The sequence below is a fragment of the Micromys minutus genome, assembly GCF_963924665.1.
Source record: "Micromys minutus genome assembly, chromosome: 32".
Taxonomy (NCBI): domain Eukaryota; kingdom Metazoa; phylum Chordata; class Mammalia; order Rodentia; family Muridae; genus Micromys; species Micromys minutus.
In genome coordinates this window covers 13,317,972-13,333,924 of record NC_137967.1, presented here as the reverse complement: position 1 = coordinate 13,333,924, position 15,953 = coordinate 13,317,972, and the positions used below count along the sequence as shown (strand labels likewise).

At 40.2% G+C, this 15,953-nt stretch overlaps 1 protein-coding gene across 1 annotated transcript; it reads left to right on the top strand.

Moving 5' to 3' along the window:
* Positions 1-368: 368 nt before the first annotated feature.
* Positions 369-13,896, top strand: LOC308413312 (PRAME family member 12-like; the record flags this gene model as incomplete). Its single annotated transcript, XM_080908237.1, has 3 exons — positions 369-979; positions 11,921-12,508; positions 13,323-13,896. 3 exons carry the CDS (start codon positions 369-371, stop codon positions 13,894-13,896), a joined length of 1,773 nt encoding a protein of 590 aa, XP_080764363.1.
* Positions 13,897-15,953: the final 2,057 nt, after the last annotated feature.

Genomic DNA, 15,953 nt, shown 5'->3' with positions numbered 1-15,953 from the left:
TTTATTCAGAATCCTACACACAATTTTTTCTTCTTGACTTGCTGATGACAAAGAAGGATAGACCTAGGTAAGTTAGACCAAGATAGCCTGGAGGAATGTATGTGGATGGACTGGTGAATCGAGTAACCACAGTGGTTTCAAGGTTAATTGGAGGCTTTTGATTTTATGGCTCAGTGTCTTCAAGAATAAAAAAAAAATCAGTCCAGTATTGTGTCTAGCATTGCTTAGAGCAGAAAGGGTACATATACATTGAGTCAGTCCATGCTTTTTTGCCTGTCACTAAAATTGGAAGAATTGTCCAAGGAATAGACTGAAGGGAAGATGAATTGTGGGGTCATGCAGATTACATATTGTATCTCCTCATCTAGATGTCCTTCTGTTTTACCCACAGCAGTTGGAAGCTACAAGAGCTTGATTTAAGAGATGTCTACCATGACTTCTGGAATGGCTGTGCTGGAATGCAGCATGTTGTCTGCTCTCCAGATGTCATCTGCATGAGCAAGCCATCGGAGAATTGCCCCATTCCTGAGGAGAAAGGTGCCCTGACTATATTGTTAAACCTTTCCATCTTGTCCCACAGGCCCTCCAAATACCTAAGGTATTTTTATCATTGGGGCAAGCAGCGAAAAGATGTGATCCGTGTGATCTCTCCAAAGTTGACTTTTCATGCCGTTCCTGCATATGACCCCCTGTATTTGTTGGAGGTTTTTGATCCAAGCTCAATCCAGGAACTGGAAATCAAAACATGCTGGGATATGCCTACCCTTATAAGGCTAGCCCCAGGCCTGGGCCAGATGAAAAGCCTCGAGAAACTCATTTTCAAAGAAATCTCTGTACCTTTGGTATGGCGTTGGACCAAAGAGATTATAGCCTGGTCTCATTCAAAGATTCTTCCCCACTTCTCCAAACTGCATAAGCTCCAGCATCTCTATTTGAATGAAGTCTGCTTCGTGGAGGACAGCCTAGAACAAGTGCTGGGGTAAGAAAGGACAGAGATCTTTATCCATTAGTGAGAAAAGAACCTTTTGTTTGTTGTTGTTGTTGTTGTTGTTGTTGTTTTTGTTCTGGTTTGCATTAAGTATTAGTGTATACAGTGATTTCCCAGCCATTTTTAATGTTACATAGATGTGAGCATAGATTGATTACTAGAGAAATTCATGCTGAGGTAACACCATGACTAGTCACCTTAGTAAATTTAGACTGTCAAATGTTTACATGATTTACAGTAGGTGTCTTGAGAAACCCAGATGAAGGGAAAATAAATGTACAGAGTGTGTGAGACCTTACAGGACCTATAATCTCATGTCAACACTTACCTCAACTATGGAAGCAGGTTCCATCTGCCTCTGTCTTTCCGTGGTTCGAAGGAAATATAGGCACATGAAGGGGTTTAATAGATGACATATGAGTGGATGCTTGTGGTCAAAATGATGTCTCATGTTCAAAAGAGTGGATATGTGTGGAAGCTGGAACCTGTTGAATTAAATGTTGGCAGACCTGGGAATGTTCCTAAGTGGTTCGCAGTTTTCCTGTTGGGTTTCCCTCCATACAGTATGTGTCCTCACATATGTTTTCTGCTTACTAGTTCAGAGGGCACTGTAGAGCTTAGGCAGTAGCAGCCATAGGTATTGTTAGGTCTCCCATAGGGAGCACCAAAGGCTTGACCAAAATAATAACTTGAAAATGACCTTGGCCCAGTGCTTGCTCTGCTACTTTGAAGTTACAGACTTTCTCTTCAAATAAATATTGAAGTTGACTAAAGTAACTTTCTCTCTCATTTTTTTTTCTCTCTCTAGGTGCTTGGAGAGTCCATTAGAGACCCTTGCTATAACAGACTGCCTTTTGTCACTCTCAGATATGGAGTATTTGTCCCAGTGTCCATGCATCCATCAGCTCAAACACCTGGACCTGAGTAGTGTCACATTTAATAATTTAGGTCATCCATTTCTAGGAAGCCTGCTAGAAAGACTGAAAGCTACCCTACAGACATTAAAATTGAAGCGTTGTGATATCATGGACTTCCAAATCAGTGCTTTCCTCCCTGGGCTCAGCCAGTGTTCTCAGCTCACTGAAGTCAATTTTCTGAAGAACTTCTTATCCATGGGCAGCCTGAAGAAGCTGTTGCAGCATACAGCCAACCTCACACAGCTGACCCTGGAGAAGTACCCTGCCCCTGACGAGGTCTATGATGACATTGGTGATGTTATTCCACAGAGATTTGTCCAACTTTGTTCTGAGCTTATGGACACACTGAAGGAAATAAGGCAGCCAAAACAGGTCTACTTTGTGAGTAAGAGATGTTTAGATTGTCATAAATACTTTATCTATGATTTGAAGGCCAGACTGTGTGACTGTTGGGAAGAAATATGAAGAGAGCATTGCTGGCCTCTTATTAATGGAAGGTAGGCCTCATGTGATTCATTAGAGGCATCCACCATGTGCATTCAGGACTTTTTGGATGTATATGGGTAGAGGATTATTTCTTTCAATTTGATCTCCAATCAACTTCTTCTGACTTAATGGAGACCTCTTGATACTGAGTACTATGAACTTAATTTCATCCTAATGTGTATAGCACACACACCCTAGGACAGCAATGATATTTGACAATTTGACAGCCTGCATCCCACCAACTTCACCATAGGGAATGTGAAGGAAGGAAAGGGACATGACATCACAAAGAGGATAAAGGACTGGTTTAGGAGGGCTCTGTGTCATTTGTCCTCTGGATGACATCCACTGTTGGCTGCCCCTCAAATACTGTTCTGTACAGTATACATATAATTGTTTTTGAAGTAGAAGATTGGCTGAAAACATAAGTACTGTATTAGACTCCTATCCCTGTTATTTTGTATCTATCTGTTAATTGGAAGGCTCTGAAGCCTTATATTATCATCTGTAATCACGTAGCATTATACTTTCTCATAGGTTCCAATAAATCACTTTTGAATGAGAACATGCTTTGTTTCTTCTTTGCTGAATACTCTTATGTGAAACTTGTTCATTGAACATATCCTAAACCGATAGAATTGGGTACCCTTGTCTCTTCCCCCTCCTCCTCCTAGAGTTTTCAGAGTCCTTTAAACCTTACCATGTTATTTCCTTGCAGAAACTTTATAATCTTATGCTTCAAGAGACCCTATTAAAATGCTGTATGGATTCCATTAGTGACATGAACCAGTGTTTAAGAATGGTTGCTACTCACCTTGAGGAGAACTGTTGTATTGCCAGTGCACATGTTGAATTGTGTAGTGGCTATTTCTGTTTGTCCAGTTGACTATATCTGGAATAAACCACAATCCATATTTGGGAGACCCATCTTTGATCCTGATCTTGACACATAGAGGCTATGAATCTTAGGACACTAAGGGGAGGAGATCACTGAGCTCAAGCTCATTTGGGACAAAGCAAGTCTAAGATCCAAGTGTGGTGCTAAACACCTTTAATCTGGGACAAACCTTCAGGTGGAGACCTACTTGAGGACATCAGAAGAAGGAGGGCTGGCTCTCTTTGCCTTTTTGCCTTCTCATAACAAGATTCTGCTATATCTGGAAAATGTTTTTATGGATTTTAGGATGTTCTCCATAAGGAAAGAATACTTTTGGCGGTTTTAGAATGCAGAATTCAAGGTTTTACTCTTGAGAAATGGCAGCTCATTCTCAGAACTCTCTTCCCAGTTCCTGCCATCTGGAGTGTCTGGGGAGACAAAGCTTCCAGGGCAGGTTTTCTTCTTACTTTCTGTTTCTCTGTCTTTCCTTCTCTATCACTTAGGCTTTTTCCTTCTCCCAGCTCCTTTCCCTCTTTCTTCTGCTTCTCTTCCTCCTCTAAACTACTCAACTCCCTCACTTTGTTCGTATGTCTGTGTGCACTTGCCGGTTAGTGTGAGTGTTAGGGATGTATCTCTGGCTGTTTGGAGTCACTGTGGTGAGAAGTTTAGCTTCCAAGTCATAAGATCCACAAGCAATATGAGCATGTGGATTAAAGGTATACACTAATACATTTTGCAGAATAGATGTTTCCTAGGCCAATTTAATTCCTGGGTGCTGGATCAGAACTATGAAACAGGAAAGTAAAGAAAAATGTGTAAAAGTCCCCAAGGTGGAAGCCAATGTTTTCTTTGGGGATGTGAATGAGTAGGTATGTTTGAAGCTTATCAACATTCTGAGACATAATTGGGTTTAAAACTAATGACTTTTGAAAAAAATTGAAAAATTGGATGATTTCTATGCTAAGTGCCAGATATTTCACTTCTGAGCCTTATTTCCCAGAAATGTCTCATTACACCACAAGCAAGCATCCTAACAATATTCTGAGCATGTTTATTTCTATTAGGAATCGAAAACAACCAAGATTTTCCTCAGGTAAAATGGATAAGCAAAATTTTGGACCTCCATAAAATAGACTAATATCCAGCCAATAGTCATTGATACCATGAATTTTGAAAGTAAAAATATTCAAGTGTAAAGCATGATAGTGAGTGAGGTAAGCCAGACACTGAATGGCATCACTATGTAGGCAGGTTGGAATTTATTATATAAACTACATAACTAGGGTGGCCTTGAATTTCACATCAACCAACCCCCTGATTGGTCCAATTGGAATGCCTATGATGCTGCTCTACACTGAACAGTTGAAACAAAAATAAATAAAGACAAAGTCAGAAAATGCAATAACTGCATCAGATGTTAGGGATAGCTACACCATTTACACTGTCACCTAAGAAATAGTCATACTACACTATGAGATAACAGAGAATTGGAAATAGCTCTTCTGTTCCAGGTGCCAGCCAATATGCCTGCAAAACTAATAGGTTAGTCCTAAAGAAAAGCCAACACCTTTGAGATCCACACACAAACATTCTCTTCCCAGTCGCAGTTGCTGAGGTCCAACCGCAAATGCAAGTCTGCATATAATATTGTCCTGTCTGAACAAAATAAAACCATGATACAGCTGACACTGGCTACTGGACACCTTTCTGAGGAGTGAAGCCATGAAGTCATGGCCCTCTTCATAGAACTGTTCCTCTATGGAGTATTTTTTCCTATTTTATCAAACAATAATATTGAAAAATGGAGTGTTATTATCATTGTTATTTAGATTTATTTCATTTTCTATGTCTTTTTCCGTGTGCAGGGATTTGTGTGTGTGTTTTGTGTGTGTCTACAGAAGAGAGCATTGTTCCTGTTGAACTAGAGGTAGCCAGATGAGTAGTAGGATTTGTAACTGGGTCTTATACACGAGCAGTAAGTTCTATTAAACTCCAAGAAATTTCTCAACCCTATTTATATTAAAGGCAAGTAAGTTTTTTTCATTTGTTTTGTGTTTGTCTCTCTGTGTCTTTCCTCTTTTTAACCATGTGACTCTAACTTGAGTAATTAGGCTATGTATAAAGTATATATGAACCCAGTATGCCATCTGATTGGCTCAGTATTTGAGACAGGTTCGCCTGTTACCAAGGCTGGCCTCTTACCATGAGGCTCAGGCTCTTCTCAATCTTCTCCTCCTCTACCTTTCCCATCCCAAGTGTTGGGGTACAGGCAAGTGCCACCATATCTGGTATTTTTGATACAGTAGGGTTTATTTTGTTTATTGTTTTTTGTTTTGTTTGTTTTTCTTATCATAAAGGAAAACAGACTAAATCCTTTCCCGGGCTTCATTCTTCACTATGACTTAAGGAATTGCCCACTCCCTGGGAATCGTCAGGTTTTGGGGCCTGAATTATCAAACATTTTGAAATTCACTTGAATTTTATTCTTGAATTTTCTGTTTCCCTTTCAGGTTTTTAACACAAGGCAAACAAAACCTCCTGACCAGGTTTTCTGGGTTGAGATTCAAATGTTTCCTCAGCTATAGTAATTTATGTGGAGAGTTCCAGCTGTGAAGGGGAGGCTGAGTAGAAAATTGTTAAAGCTTCAGTAGAGCCAGAGACGAAACTGTGTGCAAGCCTTAAGTCTGGGCTGACTTGCAAAGAAACCTCTGTGTTCCATCTGATGAGTACCTCTCCTCCATTGAGACCATTCTGCTCCTTTCCCTGCTAAATGAGGCTTTGGGTGGTGCCACCCAAAATGCTAATCCAATGGTGTTGAGGGTCAGATATTTGTGCCAGTGTAATATTAGTGATCTCCCCAAAGTGTACAGGGGCAGATCATATGAAACGCACCACAGGGTCGTGATAATATTCCAGATACCTCTTTCTCTGCTCATGCACCACTTTGACAAGGGACAGTTTTTGGTGGTTGTCAGCCCTGAGTGTCTATGGAGAAAAGCATTATTGTGAGAATCAGTCAGGGTGTATGTGTGCAAGCATCTAATTGGAAAGCTGCTGGAACCTATAACACTGATGCTAGACGCCATATCATAAAGGAATTTCTGCTCTCCTCTGCATTATTGTCATTAGAAAGTGCATGGGCTTGTAACATGGGGATGAATGTTTGTTGAGAAAATAACCTGGGAACACTGTTCTTGTTGAAGGTGTAACATGGTAACCCTTGTATTCTTGCAGTTATCCTAGAGACTGGAGCTAGGCTATGGTTATGTTTGTGGGCAACTTGGAAACTAATGCTACTTACCAGCCTGTTGGTATACAGGTTTTCAAATGTAGGACAGTTCATCTAAAATGGATCTGATCTAAAAGCTTTGGAATCTCCTCTCTTACCACCACCTCTTCCACCTCTAATTAGAATTCCTCTAGCTTCATGAACATGGTTAGAAACAGGGCTTTTTTTTCATGATGTGACTGATGCATGATTAGGGGCCCATCATTGGGAGACAGGAGTTAATCTTGAAGCTGAATTCTACTCCTACAGGCTATGGTCATCTTCAAGTGCAAATCGATGTGTGGTTGAACATGCTGTCACTCTATTCTACAGGGACCCCTTTAGTGAAGCTCTTGTGACTAGCACCCAATTTCTGCTTTAAGATTGGTGGAGACCTAGAGGTAGACATGATTTTGGGAAAGCATAATGTTTCCCAAATCGATGTGTGAGCTGTTTGACACCCTCGAAATTCTTTAATAATTAGCAGTCATCTGCGTTTGTTATAACTTCTGTCAAGAGGTATACGGATTTGGGTATAGAGTGAAGGGGAGTAGAGTTATCATGTCATCCCTAAGTTTCTGTGTTCCATTTAATTAAGTTCTTTTTTAGAGTTTGTTTTTTTACTCTACCTGTCCTGAGCTCTGATGTTTGTTATTAAAGTGAAGTTTTTCTCTGTATTTAAACAGCTGAGGAAATTTTATTCGGTATTAAAAATTACAGATTTAGTGACAACATATAAATAAATATTCTTTTCCTTTTTTGTTTTTTTAAACTTTATTTTAAAAAACAAAGATAAAAGAAAAAAAATTTAAACATTTTTGCATAATTGTATAGAAATACCTTTTTGAAATTGCATTGCTTGGCTTTTTTTTCTTTTTTTTAAGGTTTGACACTGTGCATTAAGGTCTTACTAGTTACAATGAGCAAATGTACATGTAAAACAGGATGTAACCCGGAATTAGTCAACGTTTTCTTGGTGTGTAAGGATTGAGCATAATGGGGTTTTTGGTTTTTTTGTTTGTTTGTTTTCTTTTCTTTTCTTTTTTTATTGAACTTCACACAGTCTGTGAGTTGTTTCTGGGGCAGTCCGAGCTTCTGGGGTTAGCATCCCACTGTCAGTGACTGCATATTATGTCTGTGCTTTTGTGATTGTGTTATCTCACTCAGGATGATATTCTCTAGCTGCAACCATTTTCATAAGAATTTGGTTAAGTCATTGTTTCTGATAGCTGAGTAGTACTCTACTGTGTAAATGTACCACAAGTTTTGTTCCATTCATCTACTGAAGGACATCTGGGTTCTTTCCAGCTTCTGGCTATTATAAATAGAGCCGCTATGAACATTGTGGTACATGTATCTTTGTTGTATATTGGAGTGTCTCTGGGTTATATGCCCAGAAGTGGAATAGCTGGATCTTCAGGTAGTACTATGTCCAATTTTCTGAGGAATCGCCAGACTGATTTCCAGAGTGGTTGTATCAGTTTACAACCCCACCAGGAGTAGAGAAGTGTTCCTCTTTCTCCACAACCGTGACAACATCTGCTGTCATCTTTTTTTCTTCTTTATTGTTACAGTAGGAATGTATTCTTAACATCCTGACCCTCTCAAGTCCACTTCAGAAATACATTTGTGTTCACAGGAGAATGTACATTGTTGGTGCTAGCATGTGTATGTGTGATTAAATTTTAGTGGTGTGGAATCATTCATTTTTATTTTCATGTGTGTAGTTAACAGCCTTGTACTGAACTTTCCCATCTGCTGCATTGAGCCAGGTTTGCTTTTAGACTTTTTTTCACTATGTAATATCTAACAGCATACATTAGATCTATCTGCAACTCACCCTGTAGCCTATGCAAACCTGTATGTTTCAGTAATTTTTCTGCCTTAAGACAGTATTATATAATACTCTGCTCACTTTGTTTAGATCTCCATGAAGACAATCAAATGAAATGACACCTGGTAGAAAGCCACTGACAATCTCACTGCAGAGATCTTGAGCCAGAGATCTTGAGGCATAGAGGCTAAGAAACTTAGGAAACTAAGGCAAGGGGATCACTGAGCTGAAGGTCATCTGGGACAAGCAAATCCCAGATCCAGGTGTGGTATCACACTAGTTTAATCTGGGACACACCTTCAGTTGGAGACCTATATAAGGACTTTGGAATAAGGAAGGCTCACTCTCAGCCTGCCTGCCTGCCTGCCTGCAGGGACTATTCCTGCCTGCCTGCCTGCCTACAGGGACTATTCCTGCCTGCCTAGTGGAGCTCTGACTACTTGCCCTGTGGGATTGAGCATCTGCTATATCTTTGACTTCCCAGCTGCTGCCGGACATTTTCAGGGATTGCACTACAGACTGTAAGTCACCCATAAGTACCTCCTTGCTACATAGAGACTATTCATAAATTCTGTGACTCTAGAGAACCCTGACTAATACAAAGGGCTACACTATAAGAAAACCAGAAACCTCACCTAACCTGGACTCCTGGGATCTGTCAGACACTGAGTATCTATTAGGCAGCATGCACAAAGGAAATGAGCTCCCAAACAAAGGACTCCACAACAGAACAGCTGAAGCTAATATTTGAGAGAATTTTTGAATAAGAATGTCGTAAAGTCTTGTGGGTTAGAGGGATGATAAAATCCTATTAGAGATATTGGATCGGCAGTGGATGAGATGTGGGAGGTAGGTTAAACAGGGGGAGCAGGGTTAAGTATGGTCTGGTAAAAGCTTTAAGAATAAAAAAAATTATGAATACTCTTTTCCTGCCAGGAGATTAAATCACACTAGACACACCCTATCACATTCAAGCACACTCAGTTAATGCCCAAGACCTAACTGTCAGCTCAGGTTCTCTAATTTTACCAGAGGAATCTGATAAATAGGCTGAAAAGTAATACGGAAGAATAAAACCATGCCAGGACTCAGAGTTTGAGAAATATCATGGATGTGTTTCAATCAGGACCATAATCCCATGGTTTATACATTTGCAATTGAGAATCTGATTGACTACAGGGAAGTCTAAACAGGATAAAATGGGGAAAGAATTCATTTTCCTATGAGGTAGCTTATTGGCCTGAGAGGTGTGGCTAGGAAGAGAATGTGTAATAGTGAAAGAGTATTAAAGGAAGGGATTGGCTATAACAGACAGTCTGAGACTTGGAGTTTCAAGAGAGTAACTAGAATGCTGAGAATAAAACTTCTGAGAGCAGTGTCCAAAACAGGGAAGTCATTTATTCTCATCCTTTGCTGGACAGCATCCTTTAATCTTAATTTGTTTTTGTATGTGGGTGTTTCTTTGCTTGCTTCCTTGCTTGATTTCTTAACCTGGTTATTTTGAAGCAGGAAACTTCATTTAGCCCAAGTTAGCCAGAAATCCATAGGTGGTCAAGTGTCATGAGACACTGAATATTCAGTCTCTACCTCCTTAGTTCTGAAGCAGCCTTTCCCTGCTGGTTTACAGTGGGCTATGAAGGAAATATTCAAGGACTCGGGCACACTGAAGAACTTGATTTATTCTTATATACTCTAATCTACCTTAAAATTTTAATTCAAAGTGAATATAGAATTATAAAATGACAAGTAAGAAAATTGTATGTAGAGGACTCTTGGGTATGAGTTCAAGGAAACTTCAAACAATCAGAGCATTCAGATTTCTGTTTTATTTGTTGATTGGTTTTTTATTTACTAACACCTGCTCAATTCTCCTCCCATTTACCATATTCCAAAGGCTTTCTTCCACTCCTTTTGCCTTTTTGTTTTTAGAATGGGTGTGCCATCTGTGTATCTCCCCATTCTGGTACATAAAGTCTGAATGATTAGGTGTTTCCTTCCCTACTGTAATCCTACAAGGCAGAAGACTTGTCCCACGCACAGGCTATGGCTTTTGGATAGACACTTTCTCTGTTTGTTTTGGCCCATGTGCAACCAAGCTGCATCAAGGGTACATTGTGTGGGGGAGCCCTGGGTCTACTCATTCCATCTTCTTTTGATGATGGTTCAGTCTCTGAGATATCCATTGCTTATATTACTTGACTGTGATGTTTTTCCTGTGTAGCTTCTATTCTTTTTGGGAGCTTGTAGTGATCTACAGACCTGCTGAGGGGTGAAGAAGATTGCATTTAGAAAAAGGATACAAGGCCCACAGGGCACATTGGTATGCCTGGCAGGACTAAATGAACCAGGAAAACTGTAGGGAATAAAAGGTGGTCTGTATGGTTCAGGCTCAGCAGATATGAGGAAGGTGGATAGAAAGATTCTGGAAAGAATAAAAAAAAATCCTTCAATAACAAGCTGCTCAGGCCTAATATATTCACTCTCTTAAAGAACAGAATTCAACATTGCTCCTACTTCTAAACCTTAAAGAAGTAAAATTTGTATCTATTTCATGAAATACGTTGCTCCATTGATGGTAGAATATGCTTAATGTTTTCACACAAATTGGTCTGAATTATATCTGAAGCTCTTCTTTGTGAGAAGAGTAGAAATCACAGGTTAATTTGGATCAGATTGGGCAAAGTAATAGGGGAGGTCTGTTGAAATGGGCCCTCTTCTAATTGCAGGAGGAACTTGAATAAACTATGGAAATGAGAGAGACAGAAACCAAGTCACCAGATATAAAAATATTTCAATGTCACCAGACCAGTAATTGAGACCCTGTCTGGTGTATGTGATTAGTGCGGTTTGGCAGCTTGAAGAGATGGGCTAAAATAAACTTAAATGGATTATTTCCATTTTTTAGATATTCCTAGAGCATCTGCATCTCTAAAAGCCATGATGAACTTGAAAAACCCACCCACACTCCAGCTACTGGCAAGAAGAAGCCTGCTGAAAGATGAAGCCTTGACCATCTCTGCTCTGCCACACCTGACCAAGCAAAATTTTCCACCACTGTTCAAAGATGCATTCAATAGCAAACAACTTAACCTCCTTAGGCACATGGTAGCAGCATGGCCCTTCCCATGCCTTCCTCTGGGAGATCTGGGACAATCTCTTAGCCTTAAAGTCCTGAAAGCTGTGCTAAATGGCCTTGACATGCTGATGACAAAGAAGAATAGACCTAGGTAAGTTAGACCAAGATAGCCTGGAGGAATGTATGTGGATGGACTGGTGAATCGAGTAACCACAGTGGTTTCAAGGTTAATAGGAGGCTTTTGATTTTATGGCTCAGTGTCTTCAAGAATAAAAAAAAAATCAGTCCAGTATTGTGTCTAGCATTGCTTAGAGCAGAAAGGGTACATATACATTGAGTCAGTCCATGCTTTTTTGCCTGTCACTAAAATTGGAAGATTTGTCCAAGGAATAGACTGAAGGGAAGATGAATTGTGAGGTCATGCAGATTACAAATTGTATCTTCTCATCTAGATGTCCTTCTGTTTCCCCACAGGAGTTGGAAGCTACAAGAGCTTGATTTAAGAAATGTCTACCATGACTTCTGGAATGGCTGTGCTGGAATGCAGCATGTTGTCTGCTCTCCGGATGTCATCTGCATGAGCAAGCCAGCGCAGAATTGCCCCATTCCTGAGGAGAAAGGTGCCATGACTATATTGTTAAACCTTTCCATCTTGTCCCACAGGCCCTCCAAATACCTAAGGTATTTTTATCATTGGGCCAAGCAGCGAAAAGATGTGATCCGTGTGATCTCTCCAAAGTTGACTTTTCATGCCGTTCCTGCATATGACCCCCTGTATTTGTTGGAGGTTTTTGATCCAAGCTCAATCCAGGAACTGGAAATCAAAACATGCTGGGATATGCCTACCCTTATAAGGCTAGCCCCAGGCCTGGGCCAGATGAAAAGACTCGAGAAACTCATTTTCAAAGAAATCTCTGTACCTTTGGTATGGCGTTGGACCAAAGAGATTATAGCCTGGTCTCATTCAAAGATTCTTCCCCACTTCTCCAAACTGCATAAGCTCCAGCATCTCTATTTGAATGGAGTCTGCTTCGTGGAGGACAGCCTAGAACAAGTGCTGGGGTAAGAAAGGACAGAGATCTTTATCCATTAGTGAGAAAAGAACCTTTTGTTTGTTGTTGTTGTTGTTGTTGTTGTTGTAGTTTTTGTTCTGGTTTGCATTAAGTATTAGTGTATACAGTGATTTCCCAGCCATTTTTAATGTTACATAGATGTGAGCATAGATTGATTACTAGAGAAATTCATGCTGAGGTAACACCATGACTAGTCACCTTAGTAAATTTAGACTGTCATATGCTTACATGATTTACAGTAGGTGTCTTGAGAAACCCAGATGAAGGGAAAATAAATGTACAGAGTGTGTGAGACCTTACAGGACCTATAATCTCATGTCAACACTTACCTCAACTATGGAAGCAGGTTCCATCTGCCTCTGTCTTTCCGTGGTTCAAAGGAAATATAGGCACATGAAGGGGTTTAATAGATGACATATGAGTGGATGCTTGTGGTCAAAATGATGTCTCATGTTCAAAAGAGTGGATATGTGTGGAAGCTGGAACCTGTTGAATTAAATGTTGGCAGACCTGGGAATGTTCCTAAGTGGTTCGCAGTTTTCCTGTTGGGTTTCCCTCCATACAGTATGTGTCCCCCCATATGTTTTCTGCTTACTAGTTCAGAGGGCACTGTAGAGCTTAGGCAGTAGCAGCCATAGGTATTGTTAGGTCTCCCATAGGGAGCACCAAAGGCTTGACCAAAATAATAACTTGAAAATGACCTTGGGCCAGTGTTCGCTCTGCTACTTTGAAGTTACAGACTTTCTCTTCAAATAAATATTGAAGTTGACTAAAGTAACTTTCTCTCTCATTTCTCTCTCTAGGTGCTTGGAGAGTCCATTAGAGACCCTTGCTATAACAGACTGCCTTTTGTCACTCTCAGATATGGAGTATTTGTCCCAGTGTCCATGCATCCATCAGCTCAAACACCTGGACCTGAGTAGTGTCACATTTAATAATTTAGGTCATCCGTTTCTAGGAAGCCTACTAGAAAGACTGAAAGCTACCCTACAGACATTAAAATTGAAGCGTTGTGATATCATGGACTTCCAAATCAGTGCTTTCCTCCCTGGGCTCAGCCAGTGTTCTCAGCTCACTGAAGTCAATTTTCTGAAGAACTTCTTATCCATGGGCAGCCTGAAGAAGCTGTTGCAGCATACAGCCAACCTCACACAGCTGACCCTGGAGAAGTACCCTGCCCCTGACGAGGTCTATGATGACATTGGTGATGTTATTCCACAGAGATTTGTCCAACTTTGTTCTGAGCTTATGGACACACTGAAGGAAATAAGGCAGCCAAAACAGGTCTACTTTGTGAGTAAGAGATGTTTAGATTGTCGTAAATACTTTATCTATGATTTGAAGGCCAGACTGTGTGACTGTTGGGAAGAAATATGAAGAGAGCATTTCTGGCCTCTTATTAATGGAAGGTAGGCCTCATGTGATTCATTAGAGGCATCCACCATGTGCATTCAGGACTTTTTGGATGTATATGGGTAGAGGATTATTTCTTTCTATTTGATCTCCAATCAACTTCTTCTGACTTAATGGAGACCTCTTGATACTGAGTACTATGAACTTAATTTCATCCTATTGTGTATAGCACACACACCCTAGGACAGCAATGATATTTGACAATTTGACAGCCTGCATCCCACCAACTTCACGTATGAGAGACCATAGGGAATGTGAAGGAAGGAAAGGGACACGACATCACGAAGAGGATAATGGACTGGTTTAGGAGGGCTCTGTGTCATTTGTCCTCTGGATGACATCCACTTTTGGCTGCCCCTCACATACTGTTCTGTACAGTATACATATAATTGTTTTTGAAGTAGAAGATTGGCTGAAAACATAAGTACTGTATGAGGCTCCTATCCCTGTTATTTTGTATCTATCTGTTAATTGGAAGGCTCTGAAGCCTTATATTATCATCTGTAATCACGTAGCATTATACTTTCTCATAGGTTCCAATAAATCACTTTTGAATGAGAACATGCTTTGTTTTTCCTTTGCTGAATACTCTTATGTGAAACTTGTTCATTGAACATATCCTAAACCGATAGAATTGGGTACCCTTGTCTCTTCCCCCTCCTCCTCCTAGAGTTTTCAGAGTCCTTTAAACCTTACCATGTTATTTCCTTGCAGAAACTTTATAATCTTATGCTTCAAGAGACCCTATTAAAATGCTGTATGGATTCCATTAGTGACATGAACCAGTGTTTAAGAATGGTTGCTACTCACCTTGAGGAGAGCTGTTGTATTGCCAGTGCACATGTTGAATTGTGTAGTGGCTATTTCTGTTTGTCCAGTTGACTATATCTGGAATAAACCACAATCCATATTTGGGAGACCCATCTTTGATCCTGATCTTGACACATAGTGGCTATGAATCTTAGGACACTAAGGCGAGGAGATCACTGAGCTCAAGCTCATTTGGGACAAAGCAAGTCTAAGATCCAAGTGTGGTGCTAAACACCTTTAATCTGGGACAAACCTTCAGGTGGAGACCTACTTGAGGACATCAGAAGAAGGAGGGCTGGCTCTCTTTGCCTTTTTGCCTTCTCATACCAAGATTCTGCTATATCTGGAAAATGTTTTTGTGGATTTTAGGATGTTCTCCATAAGGAAAGAATACTTTTGGGGGTTTTAGAATGCAGAATTCAAGGTTTTACTCTTGAGAAATGGCAGCTCATTCTCAGAACTCTCTTCCCAGTTCCTGCCATCTGGAGTGTCTGGGGAGACAAAGCTTCCAGGGCAGGTTTTCTTCTTACTTTCTGTTTCTCTGTCTTTCTCTCTCTATCACTTAGGTTTTTTCCTTCTCCCAGCTCCTTTCCCTCTTTCTTCTTCTTCTCTTCCTCCTCTCAACTATTCAACTCCCTCACTGTGTTCATTTGTCTGTGTGCACTCGCCGGTTTGTGTGAGTGTTAGGGATGTATCTCTGGCTGTTTGGAGTCACTGTGGTGCGAAGTTTAGCTTCCAAGTCATAAGATCCACAAGCAATATGAGCATGGGGATTAAAGGTATACACTAATACATATTGCAGAATAGATGTTGCCTAGGCCACTTTAATTCCTGGGTGCTGGATCAGAACTATGAAACAGGAAAGTAAAGAAAGAATGTGTAAAAGTCCCCAAGGTGGAAGCCAACGTTTTTTTGGGGATGTCAATGAGTAGGTATGTTTGAAGCTTATCAACATTCTGAGACATAATTGGGTTAGAAACTAATTACTTTTGAAAAAATTGAAAAATTGGATGATTTCTATGCTAAGTGCAGATATTTCACTTCTGAGCCTTGTTCCCAGAAATGTCTCATTACACCACAAGCACGCATCCTAACAATATTCTGAGCATGTTTATTTCTATTAGTAATTGAAAACAACCTAGATTTTCCTCAGGTAAAATGGATAAGCAAAATTTTGTACATCCATAAAATAGACTAATATCCAGCAAATA